The following is a 21,094-nucleotide window of genomic DNA, read 5'->3' on the forward strand; positions in this document are numbered from 1 at the left end:
ATTTGTCTGTAAAGAAAATTGAAGAGAGAGAAAAAAGTGTGAGATAAAAAGAAATTGGTAATGTATCACAGATGTTGGTCTGTGATCTTGAGGATGCCTGGATCAAAGAGGAGAAGGTTATCTCTAGAAGAAAGGGAGAGACAGTGTGGTTAAGGACAGAGGTTTAACTGGAGCTATAGCCAAACTGCTGCTGGCCTCCATATACTTACACCCACACTACTTCAATTGGCGTGAGAGATTAAATTCAGGAGATGGGGCAACTGTGCCATGTCAAATTGGCCAGCTTTTGCTATCCTTGTCTTGGCTTGACACTGGAAAAAATTGTATTAAACAGACTGAGATTCGGCCTTTGAATCTGTACATTTCATATAAACATTCTGAGTGCCACCTTTGTTTATCGGGTGAATAGGAAACTTTGTCCCATTCATCTTTTCTAAAAATGTACCAGGTCTTCCTCTGCTCTAACTGCCTGCTGTAGCTGCCATGGCAACAGTGGCATAGAAGGGATTTTGGAATGCATGGAGTTCAACCATTTTGTCTGGCAAAAGACACGGTGTCCAGTGGTTTCTTATGCATAGCAATCTGAACAGATCCACAGACTTGTGCACACAGAAATGCACTCATGTACGCACACAGTGGCGTAGTTGTGAAAGTGTTGGATAGATGGCCTTGAACAAGTCCAGTTCCCCTGTATGTCTCTCTCTTTCTCAATGTTTAAATCAGTTTTTGCAAACAGATATTTTGAGATTTTGTCGTTAACATCCTGTATATTTATAGTTTGTCTCATTTGTCTCATAACAATGTTAACCTTTCTTCCTCCTTTTTATATTTTCCTACGTTCCTCTGTTCTGTTATGGATAATTAGCAAATGATAATGTAGTGATATGCTCCAGTTTCATACATGCTGTGCTGTATGCTGTTTTATGAAAAAATAGTTTTATTTATAAACATAGTTTTATTGACGAAATGTGGGAATCGTGGTGTGATCTTGTGGAGAACGTGGAAATTAATATGTGTCATCTGGCTTAAGGAGGCATTTCATCACTATTTATTTTTGTGACTGTACATACAGATGAGCTCTGTGTTGGCTGCCAGAGACCACCTGATTTTAAAAAACATAATAATTTTCAGGAAAATAATTTGCTGCTTGTCTCCAGTGTGCCTTAGGTAACTTGGGTAAGAAGAAATGGATAGTCCTGTTATTTATCATGCAGTTCAGCTCTTTCACCACTCAAGTCAAACGATCATCACCTTGCCTGGATAAATATAATTTGCCTCCTCAGTGCTGAATGTTTTTGGCATAAAAAGACCTGGAAAACTAATCTTGGTGAGTCCTCCAGGGCCTTGGTATGCTAACTGCATCCAGTCCATGACTTCATTCACACACATGAAGTTAAGACGGTCCAAAGGGAAGCAAGGGCAGATGGAGGGCTGATTATTGGGCTGACAGGATACACATTGTAGTATCAGCGTGGGGGCTAGGGTTGGATTTCACGGGAGACAGGAAAGGAGGGTGTGGTTTGGGGATTCGGGGAACACTGTCAGTCTGACTCAGCAGTTTGACAAATTAAAAATTGCTAACTGAGAATACATGCCAAAAGAAAATGGTCAGCAATTTCCTCCTATCCAACTCACTGAGCAGCATTTGGCACTGTTCCTATAGTCACATGATCTCTGGGTCAGTTTCTACAGTCTGTGGTTTCAGTGTGTAAGATTACCAAAATTGTTTGGACTGCTGATGGTCTTAGTTGGGACACAGGAAAGGGTTTGAATGTGCCTATAAAGCAGTGTGTCCTATAGCCAGCCAGAACCAGAACATTCTGGATTGAAGCCAAGAGGAGAATTTCAGATAGAGTAATGGGGAATTGAGTAGCCACCACACACACTTCAACTGCAATTCAAATAGAGGCTTCTGCGTCGGAAGGAAGTTAGAGCTGTTATGACCGCAATGGGAATTTGGGAAACACACTCCACAACCGCGGGTCGGAGCAGACCGGCGAGCTGAACTGGAAGTGCAGGCACGTGGCCGAAGGGGGAGGAAACGGGTGTGTAGGGTCTAATGATCTTTTGAGAATATCGATCCACCAATGTATGGAATGCAAACGTACATATATCCAGGTTAAACTGGAAACCAACCATACAAAACATGTAACAAACTGGTGTTGACATCTTGTGAAGTGACCGATATGCTTTTGTTTCACTCCATCTTCCAGAAGTGAAGTTTTCAGAACGACAGTGTTGACCATAAATGCTCTTTCATGCTACATGTGTGATTTATTGTTGAAATACGCACGCTAGTAAAATAAGAGTATTACAGTGGTTCTAGCCCTGTAAGAGCGCAATTTTTGTATATGGTATGATTCGTTTAACATGGGGCTATTCTAAACCACATACGGTATGACAATGTCCGTGGAACCTTGAATTTGAGTAATTTAGGGCACCTAAATTATTTTTGTAATTACGTTCCAGAAAATAAAAGCTCTAAACATTGGCTTTGTGATACCATGGTTGTGAAATTGAACCGTGTCTCTCCAGAACACAATGCAAACATGTTACTTGCTAGCTATGAAAGCCAGTGCTCTCAAGCGTTCATCAACTGAAACAGTACATATATTTATATATTATATACACATCATAAATTAATAGGATAGTCTAATGTTAATTTTTATTTTTCTATCGCCGCTTCAAAACATCATATGACGCATTGTGACGCGTGTCAGCTGACTCAGTACCTCAGAAGGAAGGAGAGGTAGACATCTTGAATTGGAGGGAGAGTGGGGTGTCACTGAGCAGGCAAGAAAACGCAAAGGCTGGGTAGCTAGCAGGAAGGGAACCCTCGCGGCCCAAAAAACACTATTTGTGTGGAGTGGTGGCATCGGTGGGGGACAGAACGTGAAAGACTGGTAAGGACTTTCCATTCAGTGCAATAGAAATCGACCGTTTGAACACGGGCGAGCCGGTCGCGACAGAAAATAAAAATATGCAGGCTCGCGTTGCTTGTTGGTTAGCAAGGGTTTGCTGGGGCAATCAATCGGGCGTGTTCAAAATAAGACTGCGTTCGACAATGGCCATGAGTGCGGAGGAGGTATACAATCAATAATACGACGGCAAACATAAAAAGTAATCGAAATCTGGTTGTCTAGATATCTTTATATCGAGCTAACGTTAATAGCTAGCGCAATGTAATTCCGATACGTGAATTCCCATCACCATCAATTATTCCCCCGCATCTTCCTGGTCCGTGTTGTGCAGTCACGGTCGTGATTATGAAATTCGTGTGGCTATCCTGTCGTGATTCGTATGTCACTGCAATGTTAATGGTGTGTGTGTGTCGTGAGGAGGATATCGGCTCGGGCGGGCTGAGTAACGTTAGTATGCAACGCGGGCACAGACATGTTGCTTGCCAGCCAGCTAGAGTTATCCTTATCATTCTGGGTGGGTTTTCATTCATTCTGGAACGGAAGATACTGTACACGTTTTCTACTCGCGAGTAGCCTACTCACATTTTTTTTTTATCTCTCGTAAAATTGGTAGCTTACGAAACCGTAAAATTGGCTAGATTCCTATGATTAACTGCTAGCTAACGTTAGCTAACTTAATTGTTCATCCCCAGCTTTCTTATGAACGCCCAAGCTGTGAGTAGGCTATTTTTTTCCCATATGACACAACAGGAGCTGACCGATTATCTATTGTTAAAGGCGTTTTGTATGTATTTCATGTAATGGATTCTGATATTATTCATTGGTATATAGTAATATCAGCAGCATTGAATGGAATTGTGAGCCGCCTTAGATGGTGTCGTCAGTGTGTGGGCGGTCATTAGTGAAGGGCTTGGCAAATGTGGAAGTATAGGAGGCATTTTGATTGATTACAAATTGCTTTTATAGCAATTATGGATTTGACAGAGACATACCCATAGTAACCTACATCTAGGAAATGTGCCTGGCTTTGCTAGATGTAAACATTCCAGACTCTTATTTTCTGTAATGTTTGTGCTACCACACAACTAACGTTACTTTAATGGGATTCGGACACAACCTGATATGTATGTCTGTATGAGTCTACATGCTCCTACATTTCTCCTGTTGCAGATCTGCGGTGTGGATACTGTAGGGTGAGATTATGACCTCATAAATTGTCTGTGAAGTTGATGCCAATCTTCCGTTTGGGAAGCAGCGCATGGCACTGAGTAGGGATGGAAGTTGACATTGCGATTCCTGCAAAGGTTCTGTATTTTCACAGCTCTTGTTTGAAGTGTGAGAAATGAAGTTTTTTATGTGGAGGACTTTACATTTAATTACACTATTGTGGCACGCGCCTCTTGGCCTTACTGCATTGTTTACAATATTATAGATGAGCCTGTAAAATGTTAATATTAAGCATCTTTTTCAAGGACACAACAGCAGTTTCCTTCCCTGGAACAAAGGTCTTCATGTTCCCTCTTCTCCGCCACACTGCTGTGTAGTTGACTCGTTCACTTCGCTGCCTCCGTTTCCTGTCTCTTTCCAGTCTCTCCGTCAGTGTTCAGTAATGCTGCCCAGCCCTGTTCTCCACCGCTGGGTCTGCAGGGTCTCGGTCTGCTGAGTGTGCGGTGGCATTCTGACTCTGCTTCAGACGGCAGCGTGCTGTTGGGGAAGTGAAAAACAGCGCTCCATTATCTGCCCCGTACAGCCCCGCCTGGCCCTGTTCCAGCTGCTGCTTTGCAGGCCCTGCCGTTTCCGCTCTAACGGCTGAATGCGCTTTGGCGGACTGTCCTAACGGCTGAATGCACTGTGGCAGACTGTCCTAACGGCTGAATGCACTGTGGCAGACTGTCCTAACGGCTGAATGCGCTGGATGTGGCGGACTGTCCTGACGGCTGAATGCACTGTGGCAGACTCTCCTAACGGCTGAATGCACTGTGGCGGACTGTCCTAACGGCTGAATGCACTGTGGCGGACTGTCCTGACGGCTGAATGCGCTGTGGCGGACTGTCCTGACGGCTGAATGCGCTGGATGTGGCGGACTGTCCTGACGGCTGAATGCGCTGGATGTGGCGGACTGTCCTGACGGCTGAATGCGCTGGATGTGGCGGACTGTCCTGACGGCTGAATGCGCTGGATGTGGCGGACTGTCCTGACGGCTGAATGCGCTGGATGTGGCCTGCAGTCTGAAGCAGAGCAGCCTGTGCGAGCTGTCCCGTGTAGAGTCGCTGCCACAGACACGCAAACGCAATCTCAAATGTAGAGTCACTGAACTGGTGGAAAGTTCTAGTTGATTCTGTCATTTGGCCTCGGTCTAGTCCCGCTTTTGAGCTTCGCTCTCAGTGCGCACCTCTAATGACCGCTTTGGATGGGATGAACAGATCCGGTAATTCTAGTTTTCTGTTTGCTCTGGTCTGGACTGCTCAAGGTCGGGCGTTCCGCTGTTCAGCAGGTCTCGTGACGCGGGCTAGGATGGACCGATGTGCACCAGAGCTCCTGCAAAGCGAATTACCAAAGTAAGGTTTCAGTGCTGTGCGCCCAGACCCCCATCGCCTACGGTCATGTGGACCGCTTAACGTCAGTCAGGGAGACCGTTAAGCAGAACAAATGCGTTTCACCCCTGGAGAACTGCCAGTTGTGTTTATATCATTAAATAGGACCGGGTAGGGCTGTTTTGCCTAATTATTCTGCATTATATTTAATACTAATTGCTCAGACGATAGGCTTCATTTGTCCGGGACTACGTAAATATTTCTTCCCCTACAACGCTAGGTTTGCAGTGAGTCAATTCAGGTCATGTACTTTGCCTCAGCACACCTTCTCATATCTACGGTGAGGGCAGATTGTCGGTATGAACCTGTTTTGTGGTTCTCTGCTATTGGTTCCGCGTACTTTTGAATGGTTAATGCACTGTTTGTATATGTGGGGAAATCGTCCATGTTTTTGCAACTCGTATTCCAGCTATTGAGATGGATGTTTGTGTAATGAGCCACTCGGCAAGATCAAAACCACATGACAAAGTTCAGTCGCGGAGGTGACCTTGTCCGGCAGCCGAACGGTGTGTTTGTCAGTCGGGTGATGTCAGTCCAGCTGTGAGCGGGACCACAGCTGTGGAGGAGTCTCCGTGTGTTGCTCAGCTCCCGGCTGTGTGCGTTTGACCGCAGCGGAGAGTTCTCTGCTGGGAATGACCTCTGGTTTCAGGTAGAGGGAGGTGCCTTGGCTTGCTGGGGGTGTTTGACGGCGTGTCGCCGCAGGCCTGATATGGCTGTTTGACGGGCGCGGTGTAGCGCTGTCTGACAGGTGTGCTGCAGAGCTTTGAGCGGGGCCGTGCTCTCGTTCTCTCTCTCTCTCTCCGTCCCTCCTTCCTTTCTTCCTCTTTCAGTCTCTCGCCCCCTCGCTCTCTCCTGTCCGCCCCTCTGCATCTCTTTTTCCACCCTGCTCCTTCTCCCTTTTTCTTTCTTACTCCTTTGCATATCCCCCCGCCCTATGCTTTCTCCCTGCACTCTCTGAGAACAGGGCCGCTGTGTCCCTCCCGGCCTCCTGTCTCCGAGCCAGGCTGTCGGTCCCTCTCTGGCCTGGAGCTCACTCAGAGCGTCTCTCTCTCTCTCTCTCACTCTCTCTCTCTCTTTCTCCGTTCTCCACCCCTCATCCCACTCTGTCCCTGTCACAACTAGCCGCCCCCCCTTCACCCACCGTCTTTCTTCCTTTATGTGTGTGTTTTGGCTTGTTTGTCTACCTCTTCGGGTTCTGTACTAATATCAAGGTGTATTTATAGTCCTTCCTGTGGTTGGAAGGAAGAGGATTAGGAGATGACACTGAAGTCTGATCCCAGGTCTTTCTGACTTAACATCTCCATTCAGTGTGTCTGTTTCTCCAGCGTAAACCACAGATTTAGACGCCGGTCATTCGTGTGTAAATGTTCGTTTGAAGAGGCTTTGCCTTTGAAGCCTGCAGTCCTCGGTGTTGATTCTTCACTCCTCAACTCCTCACATTGCACAAGCCGTGGACAGACACTGAACCTCCGCCTCTCCCCCGTTTAGTGTGTTTAATTAATGAGACCAGGAGTCCTATCCTTCCTCATTCATGCTTGTATAGTACCAAGGGCCTTTCCAAAACCATAAGACTATCCTACCGAATGACCGTAGGTACATTTACATGACGTTTACCACCGTGTTCTGCGGTTATCACCTGTTCCGCGATAGCGCGCGGTGTATCGAGGAACACCTTTCTAAACCGATGCAGCCTGCCTGCTGCTTATTGGCAGTGTGCCAATACAGGCTAGTGCGGACGCCGGTCTCTCACTGCTGCTGTGTGATGAGGTAGTGAGGCTCCAGCTGGCTGAACTCCTCTCTCGGCGAAGCCGTGAGCAGTTACCCTGTGGGAGCTCCAGCCACAGCTGGCACCATGCGCCAGGCTTGGGTCCTGCTCCCGGGGGTGTGTTGGCACCACGAGCCAGCGCTTTGGCTGGATGTGCCCCACAGGAGCTCTGTAGGCAACTTCAGGGAAGCTCAAGGTAGCCTAATTATTCCTGCAGGTGTGTTTAGCCTGTAAACGGTTAGTTAATTCTATTTGCGGTGGCAGATGTTGGGCTCCAGGACGTTTCACGCGTATTAAAGCATATTTCACTGAGTCATCCTGATCCTTCTGGGCTCATTTGGGTGGAAATCCCAGCACTGAAAAATGGCAGACATTTGGTGAAAAGAGGGAATCTATGCTATGTAAGCAGGGGTTTCGTGTGATTGAAAGCCCAAAGCTGAAACCTCAGGCGACCCTCCATGTGGTGACAGCCACACGCGCTCAGACAGGGCAAGTTGGGACGCTCTGCTTCCTGCTGTCCCTGAACTTCCTGCTGTTCCCTGAGCCCTGTCGCCTCATGCACGGCCTCAGTGGCTGTTATCTCCCAGCGCGATTCCCTGGGCCTGTGAAAGCCCTGCGTTTAACCCTGTGTCTCCCCCCAGTTCTCTGGCCCTGTGAAAGCCCTGCGTTTAACCCTGTGTCTCCCCCCAGTTCTCTGGCCCTGTGAAAGCCCTGCGTTTATCCCTGTGTCGCCCCCCAGTTCTCTGGCCCTGTGAAAGCCCTGCGTTTAACCCTGTGTCTCCCCCTACAGGAGTTTGCTCACCATGGACCGAGCTGACTGAGACGGCATCACCATGATCGGAGGACTGTTCATCTACAACCACAAGGGGGAGGTGCTCATCTCCCGGGTCTACCGCGATGACATAGGGTGAGTCTGGGGCGAGGGGTGGGGCCAGGAGGCGGTGGAGGTACGTGTTTGGGCCGAGCGTTTGGTTAAGGAATGATCGGGTGGGGGGTGGTGAGGAGTGTGGCGTTGGGTAACGGTCGAAGGCGTGACACCGATGTGCTGCTCCAAATTGGCATTCTCCAGTTCCTGTCAATCGTGCACTCTAAGGGAACGAGAGAGAGACAGCATATGGGGCAGAGGGGAACTGAGAGCCGGGGGCTTGCATGAACATTTCACCCAGGTGTCCCATGATCCTCTGTGTCCCAGTGTGGGCGTGCTCTGGGCCTGTGGGAGGCCCCGCCCTGCTCCAGCTCGGCTCCCAAAGCCCCTCCCCTCTCTGCCGTGGTGCTGTGTAAAGGGCGGAGCCTCTGTGGGTGTTGGCATGTTCAGGGCCTCGGAGCCATGCATACTGTCGCATTGTGACGTGTGTGCGTGACTGCGTGCGTGCGTGTGCAGGCTTGGCGAGTGTGTGTGTGTTTCTGTGTGTGTGTGTGTTCTGTGTTCTCTAACCCTCATCTTTCACATTCCTCCCCTCTCTTCTTGTGTCCATCCTTTCTCCTGCCTTCTGTTGCTACCTTATTTGTCCGTATCCATCTGTCCATTGGCCGATGTAGGAATAGGTAAGAGCCACATGCCTCGGTTAACCTCCAAGCATGGCTGCCCTCTCCTCCTCAGCACTGGCTCACACTGCCAGCAGGGGGCGATCTTACAAGGCATGGTGCAAAGCAATGACCTGAGCTTGCCTGAGCCCTGCCCAGCCCCTAACCCCCACCCCCCACCACAGAGACTGGAGGGAGATGGAACTTGGACACTGTCTGTGAACATGTAACCGTATTTAAATGCGCTTTTGACAGGAAGTGGAATCAGTGCTCACTGGAAACATTGTTGCCATAGTAACCACAATACTCCAGCTTCTGTGTGCCAGAGCTGCTTGTGTGTCTGTGTGTCTGTCTGTTGTCTATGACCGACTGACTGACTGACTGGCTGACTTACTGGTAAGGCAGGAATGCCTTTTGTACATCAACAAGATCCTTGCCTTCTAAAAATTCTTTGGAAATCTTCGCATTGCATTATTTAAACAACTGTGGGAACAAATTTCACGATTCTAACATAATTTGAATCTGAGAACGTACTTTAATTGCTTTTGCAACCCAAAGTGTAAACGGTCAGACAATCCAAACAATCACACAAGCATTCTTCTCCTCTGCACACTGAACACCAAGGGACCATTGCACATAACACACTTTTCTCTGCTCATTATGCATAGCCCAATCTAACCTCTACGTGGTTTATCCATTTTATATCTTTGCCATATTTGGTTCTTACGTTTGTTCTGGTCAGAAAAGGTTTCACTGCTTCACTGCTGCTGCGGTCTTCAGTGTGTTTAATCCTGGCTCTATGCTGTAGTGTGGTTAATCCTGGCTCTATGCTGTAGTGTGGTTAATCCTGGCTCTATGCTGTAGTGTGGTTAATCCTGGCTCTATGCTGGAGTGTGGTTAATCCTGGCTCTATGCTGTAGTGTGGTTAATCCTGGCTCTGCTGGTGCTGGCGCTGGCGCTGATAGCTGGGCTCTGAAGTCAGGGCTGGGATTACGGGAGGGAGGGGGGGGGGGGGGGGTGCTGGTGCCGTGGATGTGAAAACCGCTGAATTCCCAAATGAAATAATGAAACTAAATGAAATGATGTAAATGTAACCAAAGTACTCAATGGTATTCGGTTGCTTGTCTCGCTGCTGTGAGACTATGATACCAATGCCAATGTCATTTTCCACAGAAATATTTTTTTCCTGTGCTTTTTCAACAACAAAGTAGGCTATGGCCATGCAAATGTGTAATAAAAACAGCCTGCACAGCTGACAAAGTCCTAAGTCCATGAATGCTCAAAATGGGGTGTTTGAGCATTCATGGCAGGAAGTGGTTTTTGAAGGGGGAAGTAATTTCCGTGGCTTGATGTCATATGGCCCGTAATGGCATAAAAATTTATGAAAAGATGATGTGATTATGGCTGATATTTGCCATACTCCCTCCCTGAGAACTCCTGATATGTGGTTTTGCGCACCTTGGATGGATGGATGGATGGATGGATGGATGTGATTTGATTCTCAGACAGAGGGATGTGGGTGTGGTTTGATTCTCGGACAGAGGGATGTGGGTGTGGTTTGATTCTCATGTGGGTGTGGTTGGATTCTCAAACAGAGGGATGTGGGTGTGGTTTGATTCTGAGGCAGAGGGATGTGGGTGTGGTTTGTGGACAGTGAGTTGGCGGTGTATGTGGGGTTTGAGACATAGCAGTTGGTATGCGTAATCTTGCACTCCGATGGGTGGTGTCGCCCAGAAGGAATTTATGGTCTTGTGGAAATGTTTACTTCTAAATTGTGAAACAGAAGTCAGTCAGCCCAGATGTAGGGAATGCGTTCCCATTCATGGGAAGGAGCGTTGCGTAAGTGAAGCCGCATGTTCCGGTGCCCTCCGCCCCTTTAGCCCTGTTACAATAAGATGTCAGGAGCGTTCAGACCTGCCTGGGGGAAATAACATCATTGTCTTTCATCCCTTTTCCTCTGCTACTCTCTTTGCTTCCCTGCCTCCTTGTCACTGGTTTATCCTGCTCTCTCCCCCTCTCCAGGCGTAACGCGGTGGACGCGTTCCGCGTGAACGTGATCCACGCCCGGCAGCAGGTGCGCTCCCCCGTCACCAACATCGCCCGCACCAGCTTCTTCCACGTCAAGCGCTCCAACATCTGGCTGGCGGCCGTCACCAAGCAGAACGTCAACGCCGCCATGGTGTTCGAGTTCCTGTACAAGATGTGCGACGTGATGACCGCCTACTTCGGCAAGATCAGCGAGGAGAACATCAAGAACAACTTCGTGCTGATCTACGAGCTGCTGGACGGTAAACCAGCCCCCCCGACCTCCTCTCTTCGGCCCCCCCGACCTCCTCTCTTCGGCCCCCCCGACCTCCTCTCTCCTCACTGAACCTCCCGCTTACAGTATATGACCCATTTCAGTCTTTCTCACTGGCTTTTAAGGATTCTTTAACTTATTCTGTTTCCAGTCCAGTTGGGTTGTGATGTATCTCTTGCGAGTGTATCGCTTGTTCTCATGGGAAACTTGGTTTAGCATCAGTTTCATGTTTTCCATTTCCAGATGCCCAAACGCATCATGCATTCTGAATTAGTTGCTAAATCTGCAAATAAGTCTAGCTAGCATCTAGCTAGCGGCTCACTGACGGCAGATTAATTATTTTTCAGAAGAGCCCTCGAAATAGAAGTGGTACCAAAGTCATGGTTTATGCATGTGCTGTTCTGTCTGGGACAGAGCAGTTCTGCTGTGCCACATTACTCTCGTACTCAAAATGTAGGGCACTCTGGGCTGCAGTCCTGTACTAGTGTGTGGTTGTGCCTGTTTGAGTTAAATACAATGAGGTAATGTGCAACAGTGGCTCTCCATGTGGTTTCACAGAAAGTAAAATGGTTATATTTTATTTAATACTAATTGCTTGCTTTGTGTTATTTTGCAAAATGATTACTCATGTCTTGATGTTTTGTGATTTGTGAGGCTTTCAATAATTTCCCATCATATATATTTCCTATCTACAGTATACAAGCAAAATGTCTAGAAAGTGTTTCGTAAGTGTTTTTCATCTTGCGCAACTCGACATGTAACATCAATTCGTTGGCATTTAGGAATGAATAGAGAAGTGATACTTCCTCCTTTTTGGCAGCAGATTTCATTTGTAAATCCATGTTCTTGGGAGAAAACAAATGTTGAAAATCCTTTTTTGCTTTAGCCCATTGGGTGCATTCAGAGTGCAAACTGATGCGTGTTTGCGTGACGTTAATATAGCTTATGTGACGCCTATCCCTTCAATTATTACTGCCTGTCTTTGTGTGCTCTGTGTCGTATTATTACGGTCTGCTGTGTTTGAAGAGTTTGTAGCTCTTGCTAGGGAGATTACTGTCTGGATAAGAAGTGACTGAACAGCCCTTCTGGAGCCGTGAAGTGACAGGGGTTCATTACCAACCCTGGGCTTTGTATTACCACCCAGTAGCTTGTTTATAATGATGTACTTAGTGTTGTAGTAGCATTATTATTATGTGCAGTGGGGACTTGTGTGAAAGTGCATCAGTGTCATCCTGTTCTGGCCTGTTGACTGACATAATGATGTAGGTTGAATAGTGTATAAACATTTTGCACCTTATTAAGATGGGGGGGCTATAGAGGGTTGCAGATGGACATGGAATCACAGGACCGGAACATGGAATCACAGTACAGGAACGCGGAATCACAGTACAGGAACGCGGAATCACAGTACAGGAACGCGGAATCACAGTACAGGAACGCGGAATCACAGTACAGGAACGCGGAATCACAGGACAGGAACGCGGAATCACAGGACAGGAACGCGGAATCACAGTACAGGAACGTGGAATCACAGTACAGGAACGTGGAATCACAGGACAGGAACGTGGAATCACAGGACAGGAACGTGGAATCACAGGACAGGAACGCGGAATCACAGGACAGGAACGCGGAATCACAGGACAGGAACGCGGAATCACAGTACAGGAACGTGGAATCACAGTACAGGAACGTGGAATCACAGGACAGGAACGTGGAATCACAGGACAGGAACGTGGAATCACAGGACAGGAACGTGGAATCACAGGACAGGAACGTGGAATCACAGGACAGGAACATGGAAGCACAGGACAGGAACGTGGAATCACTGTGCAGCAATTTCCATGGTGGTGAATCTACCCCTCCCCCACGGTATGGGGGATTCGTAGATGGTTTGAGTCAGATGCCCTACGGACTACGCCATGTGGTCTCCCTGGAAATCATAGTTTGTTCAGGCGTTTTAAACCCTGCACTGCCTAAATGGATTTTTCTCTGAAGGCGCAGGCATCAGCTGCTTCTGCTCTGCTGTAGTTTTTTTAGGTTTTGATTTTTATGACCTTTAGATGAGAAAATCAAAACCTAAAGAAAATGTAGCACAGACAGACTTCTTCCGGGGTCTTCTGATGGATATTCTCCTCGTTTTCTTTCCCCACGTTTGTCAGTTTTTGGCCATGCACTTTTTGCTCTGCATATTTTTACAAACCCTAAAATTGTAACATAGTAAGTAACCACGGTGAACGTCCCTGTAATGAGCCTTTGGATGATACTGAGCATTTATTTCTATATTCATGGACAGGTTGTGTCCATTTTGTTTGTTTATTTAATTTAATTTCATGTTTATTTCTCAGCACTACTGTAGCATGGCAGTGCAGTTGTATTGAGTGTTTTTGTCCTTTACAGTACTGCATGGTTTGAGTGGGTTTGTGTGCAAGGACTGATTGTAATTGTGGTTTAATTATTAATGGACAACATTCTTTTCACACTTAATAGCAAATGGCATTTTGTGGGTGATAGGGAATTATTGGTCGTACTGTCGCAACATCACGGAAGTATTTTGATTTTTAACATACTTCCAGCTGTTTTTTCTTTTATGTCTTGTAAACTTCATTTAATTGATTATTTTTCTTAATTTCTTCTTCTCTTTGGGTTGCATAAGTAGTTCCCTGTTTCTGCAGCTTTTTTGGGTTCTTCAGGCTGTTGTGTGAAGTGTCAGAGAAGCAGGTTTTTGTTGGTGCTTATGTGAGAAGAGGGTAATGATGTAGGTTTGTGTGAGTCCCTCTGCCTGTCTTAGTCTGATGGCTATGTCCCCCTGTAGAGATCCTGGACTTTGGATACCCCCAGAACTCTGAGACTGGAGCCCTCAAGACCTTCATCACCCAACAGGGCATCAAGAGTCAGGTGAGGAAGAGGAAGATGTGATACTATCTGCCCCCTGTAGGAACAGAACTGAAATGCACTACCTGCAGTCCCCAGGGTGGAACCTTTTCCACCAGGGCTGCCCAACCCTGTTCCTGGAGATCTACTGTCTTGTAGGTCTTCAGTTCAACTATAATTTGCAGGCCTAATCCTACTAATTAGTAGCTCTGTGAGATCACTAGCTGCTAAACAAAGGGTGCTTTCTTAGGGTTGGAGTGAAAACCTACAGGACGGTAGATCTCCGGGAGCAGGGTTGGGCAGCCCTGTTTTGCACATTGGTTGACCAGTTGTAGCAGTTGTCATCCCCAATATGCTTTTATTCTACTCCCTTCTACTTTTCTGGTATTTTTCACTCCTTCCTTTTTTGTCACTGTCCTTCCTCAATTCATCCATTCCTGCTTTTCATTTCACTCTTTTTCTTTCATTCTATCCCCCTACACCCCCCTCAGTCTTGCTCCTCATTCTACCCCTACACCAGCCTCATCCCTGCTCCTCACTCTATCCCTACACCAGCCCTGCTCTCATCCTACTCCTACACTAGCCATGCTCCTCATTCTGTCCCTACAACAGCCTCAGTCCTGCTCCTCACTCTATCCCTACACCAGCCTCAGTCCTGCTCCTCATTCTACCCCTACACCAGCCTCAGTCCTGCTCCTCATTCTACCCCTACACCAGCCTCAGTCCTGCTCCTCACTCTACCCCTACACCAGCCTCAGTCCTGCTCCTCACTCTACCCCTACACCAGCCTCAGTCCTGCTCCTCATTCTACCCCTACACCAGCCTCAGTCCTGCTCCTCACTCTATCCCTACACCAGCCCTGCTCTCATTCTATCCCTACACCAGCCCTGCTCTCATTCTACTCCTACACTAGCCCTGCTCCTCATTCTATCCCTACACCAGTCCTGCTCGGTCAGGTTTGTGCCAGTGAGGTTTGCATGTTGTTGTCAAATACAGGAAATGATGAGGTCACACCCTGCTATGTTCCCAATGGAAATATAATGTTTTTCCTTCTCTTTCTCTCTGGCCCTCTCACCCTTCTATGGACTCTGGCTTCAGCACCATGTAAGTGATTTTTAATTCTATTGGTTCTGTCCCTCTGATGAATTTGTGATGGATATTCATTAACTCCTGAAGTCCAGAATGAGTGCAGATACAGTACATGAGTGCTGTTGTAGCAGTGAGCCCAGCTGAAATGAACCTCCTGTTCCATCCACAGACAAAGGAGGAGCAGTCTCAGATCACCAGTCAGGTGACCGGGCAGATCGGTTGGCGTCGCGAGGGCATCAAGTACCGCCGCAACGAGCTGTTCCTGGATGTGCTGGAGAGCGTCAACCTGCTGATGTCTCCGCAAGGTAACGCTGCCCCCTGCTGGCTCGGGGTGGCATGACGCGGCCCTGCCACCATCCCCATGTAAACTCCCTGCCTGGAGACGGAGACTGTCAGAGTCGGGCAGTGAACAAGGCCTCACTTGGTTTTGCCCCCGGCTGTAAGTCGACCCTGTGCCCTCCTCCAGGTCAGGTGCTGAGTGCCCACGTCTCTGGGCGGGTCGTGATGAAGAGCTACCTGAGCGGGATGCCCGAGTGCAAGTTCGGCATGAACGACAAGATCGTCATCGACAAGCAGAGCAAAGGAGGCTCTGCCGATGAGGCGGGGAAGAGGTGAGGGGGCCGGGCGCTACGCTGCTAACGCTAACACTCCTGTCTGTCTGTGCCGCTGGATACGAGGTGAACCACGTCCGCCACACGCAGCACTGTTAAAGACGGAAAACCGCTGTTCATACCCCTAACCTTCTGGTTTCAAGCACACTACTTATAAATGTAGACATAATTCAATAGTTGTCGGTTGATAGCTGGAAAATAGCTGAATTTCATAAACAAATCCCTTATTGTCTGTCTTGGTTTTAATTCATGGAAGTGAGGAAAATGGAATTTTACATGATGAAAGTTATTCAGGTAAAGCTAGTATGTTTTGCCAGTATTCTTATGGTGACTCGCATATTATAAAATGTTCACCACTACCAGTATTATTTTTAGTTTTGCATTTTTGATTAGTTGCATGTCTGTAGAGTGTTAACCTACATTGTTTGCATTGAGTGTTGTGTTCGTGGTGGTGGTATTTGTGTGGTTTTATGTTTTGTGTCTCTTAAAGCTACAGTGTGTATTTGTTTGTATACATTCAGTCTGTAGGTATGTGTGGCCATTTCTGCAATGTTCCGTGTGTCTTTCTTAACTGTGTATGGTTTATCTGTATCACAGTATCTAGAGTTAGGTGTGCATGCCTGAGTGCTGCACCCACATCTGGTTCCACTTTAAAGTCATGGTTGACTCATCAAAGACCTGTATTTCATCATCAGAGATTATCCGCCCAAGCTTATTTGTGCTTTTATGTAGTGACATTATAGCTGTAGCAACATGTGTGTATAAGCACGCATCCCTTTGGTTTTTACCCCAGGCATTGCTCTTCCCTTGGATGGTAGTGTGGGCATGGCCAGTCTGGTAGGAAAGTGCTGGAGACTGTTCCCATCATAGTGCAGTGAAGTAATCTTGCTCTAGTTTCACTTCAGGGAAAGGGCCTCTGTCTTACTCTACTCTTCTCCTTTATAATCTCTTCCGTGTTCTCTCTCTCTGTCTCTCTCTCTCTCTCTCTCTCTCTCTCTCTCTCTGCAGCAGTGGGAAGCAGTCCATAGCCATCGACGACTGCACCTTCCACCAGTGTGTGCGCCTCAGCAAGTTCGACTCCGAAAGGAGCATCAGCTTCATTCCTCCAGACGGAGAGTACGAGCTCATGAGGTGTGTGACTCTCTCTCTGTCTGTGTGTGTGTGTGTGTGTGTGTGTGAGCATGCCTACATCCAACCTCACCTGTGTGTCGCTGTGCTACAGGTACCGCACCACTAAGGACATCATCCTCCCCTTCCGGGTCATTCCGCTGGTCAGGGAGGTCGGCCGCACCAAGCTGGAGGTCAAAGTGGTCATCAAGTCCAACTTCAAACCCTCACTACTGGCGCAGAAGATCGAGGTAAGGGGTCAGAGGTCAATAGGGAGCCTAGGATAACCGAATAAAGGATCGTACAGTCCTTGATCATTTTTGTTGTTCACACTGTCCCCAGCTATCTTCCTCTGTTCCTCCCTCATAACCTCCCTCTCTCCCTTCTCTTGTCGCTCTCTCTCTCCAGGTTCGTATCCCTACCCCGCTCAACACCAGTGGGGTGCAGGTGATCTGCATGAAGGGCAAAGCCAAGTACAAGGCCAGCGAGAACGCCATCGTGTGGAAGTGAGTCCCTCCCCCCGCCATCGCTGCTAGTGTCCCCCTGTCCACCCCGCTCATGTTCTCTCCAGCTGTGTGTGTGTGTGTGTGTGTGTGTGTGTGTGTGCGTGCACGCTCCCCACCCCTCGCATGTTCTCTCCAACTGATTTTGTCTGTGTGTACTTCCTGCTGGTCTCATGTCCTCTCCACTTGAGTGGCCCTTACCAGGCTATTCAGAGCCTGTGTGTGTGTGTGCACTCATTGGCGTGTGTGTGTGTGTTCCTGCAGGATCAAGCGAATGGCCGGGATGAAGGAGTCTCAGATTAGTGCGGAGATAGAGCTCCTCCCCACCAACGACAAGAAGAAGTGGGCCCGCCCGCCCATCTCCATGAACTTCGAGGTGAGTGCAGACGGCCCTGGAGCCCAGTCACAGTCTGGTGTGCGATGCTCTGATGCTCTTGGAGAACCTGACGCTGATGAACCCCCTCCCCCCAGGTGCCCTTCGCCCCCTCCGGGCTGAAGGTGCGGTACCTGAAGGTGTTCGAGCCCAAGCTGAACTACAGTGACCACGACGTCATCAAATGGGTGCGCTACATCGGCCGCAGCGGGATCTACGAGACGCGCTGCTAACGCCCCCCCGAGCGAGCGAGCGCGGGAGGGGCCGGGGGCCGAGGACGGGGCCAAACAGTGCAGTCCTGTTAACCTCTCCTGTCCTCCCTCCATCCTCCGTCAGAGAAACCGAAATAATACAGATATTCAACAGGACAAAAGCCTCACTGTAATGCAAACCGAGCTGTTCCTGTGGAGACAAATACAATTAGGAAACCTATAGTATCTGCTACAAACAAAACGGATCTTAAAGAATAAAAATATGACAAATGTAAAGTTGGAGATGTCCTTTATGCCAGGATGTTAACTGAAGAGATTCTCCCCCTATTCCCTCTCCCCAGTATCTCATTTCCATTTCGATTCAGGAAGGTAGTCTCAGCTTGTCCTTCCTCTAATTAGCAGCCTCCCTGTTTGTCGACCTGGGCACAAACCCTTCTCAACCATACTTTCTCTCCCTGTCCTGCTGTCTTGTTGAAGTATAGCTTATCTAACCCCTAAAACACCCATCCTGTTCTCAAGCCCCTCCCATATTTTTAGCCCCTCCTCTCTGCTGATGTAATCGTATTATAGGCTGTAGTGTTAAGTAGGCTACTGGACGTATTAATAGTTATTCAATTATTCCCCCTCCCCTTCATTTTATGCGTTTCCCTTCCTTGGACAGATGTCTGTGTGTTTTGTACCCAGAATGCTTTGTGTCTCTGTTGAAGCCCTCATTCCTTTGTCCTCTCCCCCCCCCCCCCCCCCCCTTCCTCTAGCTGTTTCTCTCATTATAGTTCTAATTCTAAAAATGAAGATGATGACTATTCTGTGGTTTCTGTTTTCATCTCTGTGCTGCAATGTTTCATTCTTGTGACCAAAATTCTCAGAAATTTATAGAACGCTTACAAAGCGACGGTAAAATATATTTTAAAAGCAAAAAAAAAAACAAAAAAAAAAAACAGAACAATCTCTCTGTAAAAAGGGTCGACTGAATTGCAAGGAGTAGACCAAGCATCTGTGGTCAGTTTTAGTGTCCGTGTTGGAGTTTGTCAGGCTGGTGTGTGTGGGTGGGTGTGTGTGTGTGTGTGTGTGTGTGTGTGTGTGTGTGTGTGCGTGCGTGAGTGCGTGCTGCAGAACTCCAGATGGGGAACACTCAGCATCTCTCAGGGCGTGGCTGGGGCAGCTGTCCCTCCCTCCATTCAGATCGTCCTATGGGGTTTGGAGGTACCTGGTCACTTCTATAAGACGCCCCAGGAAACCGCTCTGTCTAACCTGCGCAGCTAATCGTTCTCATCTCACGGGGTCCGTTTCACAGGGAAGATACAAGAGCCTGGATCAGTCAAGATTTATCAAAATCCATTCTGTTCTTTTTGGGAGGAAAAGACCTAAAGAATAGTCTGCCGTCTATATCCAGTTGCCAAATAACAAAATGGTCTACATATAGGTACATTATTCAAAACATTCACTTTTCTTTCAGTTCTTTCTTTCAGTCTCAGTTCCTCTCTTCTACTCTGTTCAGTTTTCAAAAGGAATCGTCCCTGTGGGAGTTCTGTAAGGGAAGAGGAGAGCAGAAAGGCATTTGATCAGCCAAAAAATGGAGAAGAAAAAACATTGAGCATGACTGTGTAACTGAGGAGACTTCCATGTTACCATGTGTGTGGTGTACTTCTGCACTGATCTGATCACATCTGCATCTGCCTGCGTTCACCCGCTGCACATTCAGACCAGATGGCCCCATTCCTCATTTCCCAAAGAAACATTCCTCTCTTATCGGGCTGCTGTGTACAGGCGTCTCCACTCCCTGCTGGTCCAGCCCCAATACATACAGATTCATGACTCTGAGGCCAATGAGCTGACTGGAGAGGATATTGAGTCCGGTCCTCTGGTCAGAGCCGTTTTCTACACTGCAGTGCTGAAGGGGAGAATCACTAAACCCTGATCCTCTTTCCCCTTTTCTCTGTCGCCCCCTAGTGGCTGGGATTTCATTGCACTCTTCACTTTTAACACTACAGCCTGTCCCACTAACACCTGTGTGGCGAGTTTGTGAGCGTACTCATGCGCACACGCGACGGCCACGCTATGCCCTGAGAGATGGCGAGGGCCCTGTTTCAGGGTGTTTTCTCTTACAGCTTCAGTGTTTTGATCTCCATTTGATGACTTTGTGACTGTCCAGTTAATCCTGAATAAAACATTGTATAACCAGCCTGGTCTGAATTATCTTCGTTTGGATTTCTGGTGTCTCTGCTTTTGATCTTTAGAAATGGTTTCAAGACTTGTCTGTTACTGACCAGTTTTGGTTATGTGCCCTGCCCACGTATATATGGTTGATTATATATGTGGGCAGGTCTCATGCCAAAAAGAGGGCCCACAAAAATTCCAGTGCGATGGCCGCCCAAGTAATATTTTTTCAGGGGCCCCAGAATTCCTAGCTGCGCCCCATGGTAGTATATGTAAGTGATTGACGTTTCCGCCAGGTGTTGCAGCTCAGTTGTGAAATTCTGTCAAGATGGGTTGACCATGAAACCTCTCTGATCCAGGATATTCACCAAGTCCGATATCACCATTCCCAATTCCTTTATCGCAATTATTAAATTCGCACGTCTGATTCTCCAGGTAAATGTCTATCTGTAGTCAACTTGTAAGTGATGCAGTTTGAATGGGCGACGGAGGTGCCCTAGGGAAAGTCACTTATACAACGGCTTGCCAAAAAGCATAATTGTACCCTGCTTAAAAGATTGGTTTCGAAATATGCGATTCAACTGCAATGAAAATGTTGCATAGCTCTACGTATGTTTCAATAAATACAGCAAAAACCGATTCCACTTTAGTTTCGCCGTTATTCACGTTAACCAATATGAAAATTCAGTCTGGTTTCAGCGCGAAATTCTCCCACAGCATGTTTATCTCGTATAGCTAGTTCGCCAACCATTCAATTCCATTCAAAACAGAGGCTAAACTATAGGCTAAGCGTAGCCTAATCGCTGCTGTGCAGTAGACAATAAACTGACTGTACTTAAATTGGCGGTGGCAGGACACATCCCTTAACAGTGTTGCAAGTGAGCCTATAATATTGTTACAGTTGACTTGGTAACAATTCACAAAAAAATTAACATTGTCCTCGTTTGACGTTCGAGTCAGACCGTTAATGCGCAGTCGTAATACACACTTCAGAGCCAATCAGAATGTAGTCTGCACAGGTAAAGTTGAGGGCGACCGCGGCATGCTGCATGCACCACTTCTGCAGTA

The 21,094-nt window shown here is 47.6% G+C and overlaps 1 protein-coding gene across 1 annotated transcript; it reads left to right on the forward strand.

Moving 5' to 3' along the window:
• The first annotated feature begins 2,709 nt into the window (after positions 1-2,709).
• On the forward strand, positions 2,710-20,050 carry ap2m1b (adaptor related protein complex 2 subunit mu 1b). The gene is made up of 12 exons (XM_061216750.1): positions 2,710-2,903; positions 8,071-8,187; positions 10,827-11,092; positions 13,916-13,998; positions 15,073-15,078; positions 15,233-15,368; positions 15,530-15,674; positions 16,683-16,805; positions 16,897-17,032; positions 17,190-17,287; positions 17,549-17,660; positions 17,756-20,050. Exons 2-12 carry the CDS (start codon positions 8,114-8,116, stop codon positions 17,888-17,890), a joined length of 1,314 nt encoding a protein of 437 aa, XP_061072734.1. The 5' UTR covers positions 2,710-2,903; positions 8,071-8,113; the 3' UTR covers positions 17,891-20,050.
• Positions 20,051-21,094: the final 1,044 nt, after the last annotated feature.

The sequence above is a fragment of the Conger conger genome, chromosome 13, assembly GCF_963514075.1.
Source record: "Conger conger chromosome 13, fConCon1.1, whole genome shotgun sequence".
NCBI classification, from domain to species: Eukaryota; Metazoa; Chordata; class Actinopteri; order Anguilliformes; family Congridae; genus Conger; species Conger conger.

What these genes read in the sequence shown, in the direction of transcription:
- ap2m1b (XM_061216750.1), top strand. Translation starts at nt 8,114, where the DNA reads ATGATCGGAGGACTGTTCATCTACAACCACAAGGGGGAGGTGCTCATC. An exon ending in GTCTACCGCGATGACATAGG is followed by an intron (nt 8,188 to 10,826) that starts GTGAGTCTGGGG and finishes CCCCCTCTCCAG; the next exon opens with GCGTAACGCGGTGGACGCGT. An exon ending in GGAGAGTACGAGCTCATGAG is followed by an intron (nt 16,806 to 16,896) that starts GTGTGTGACTCT and finishes GCTGTGCTACAG; the next exon opens with GTACCGCACCACTAAGGACA.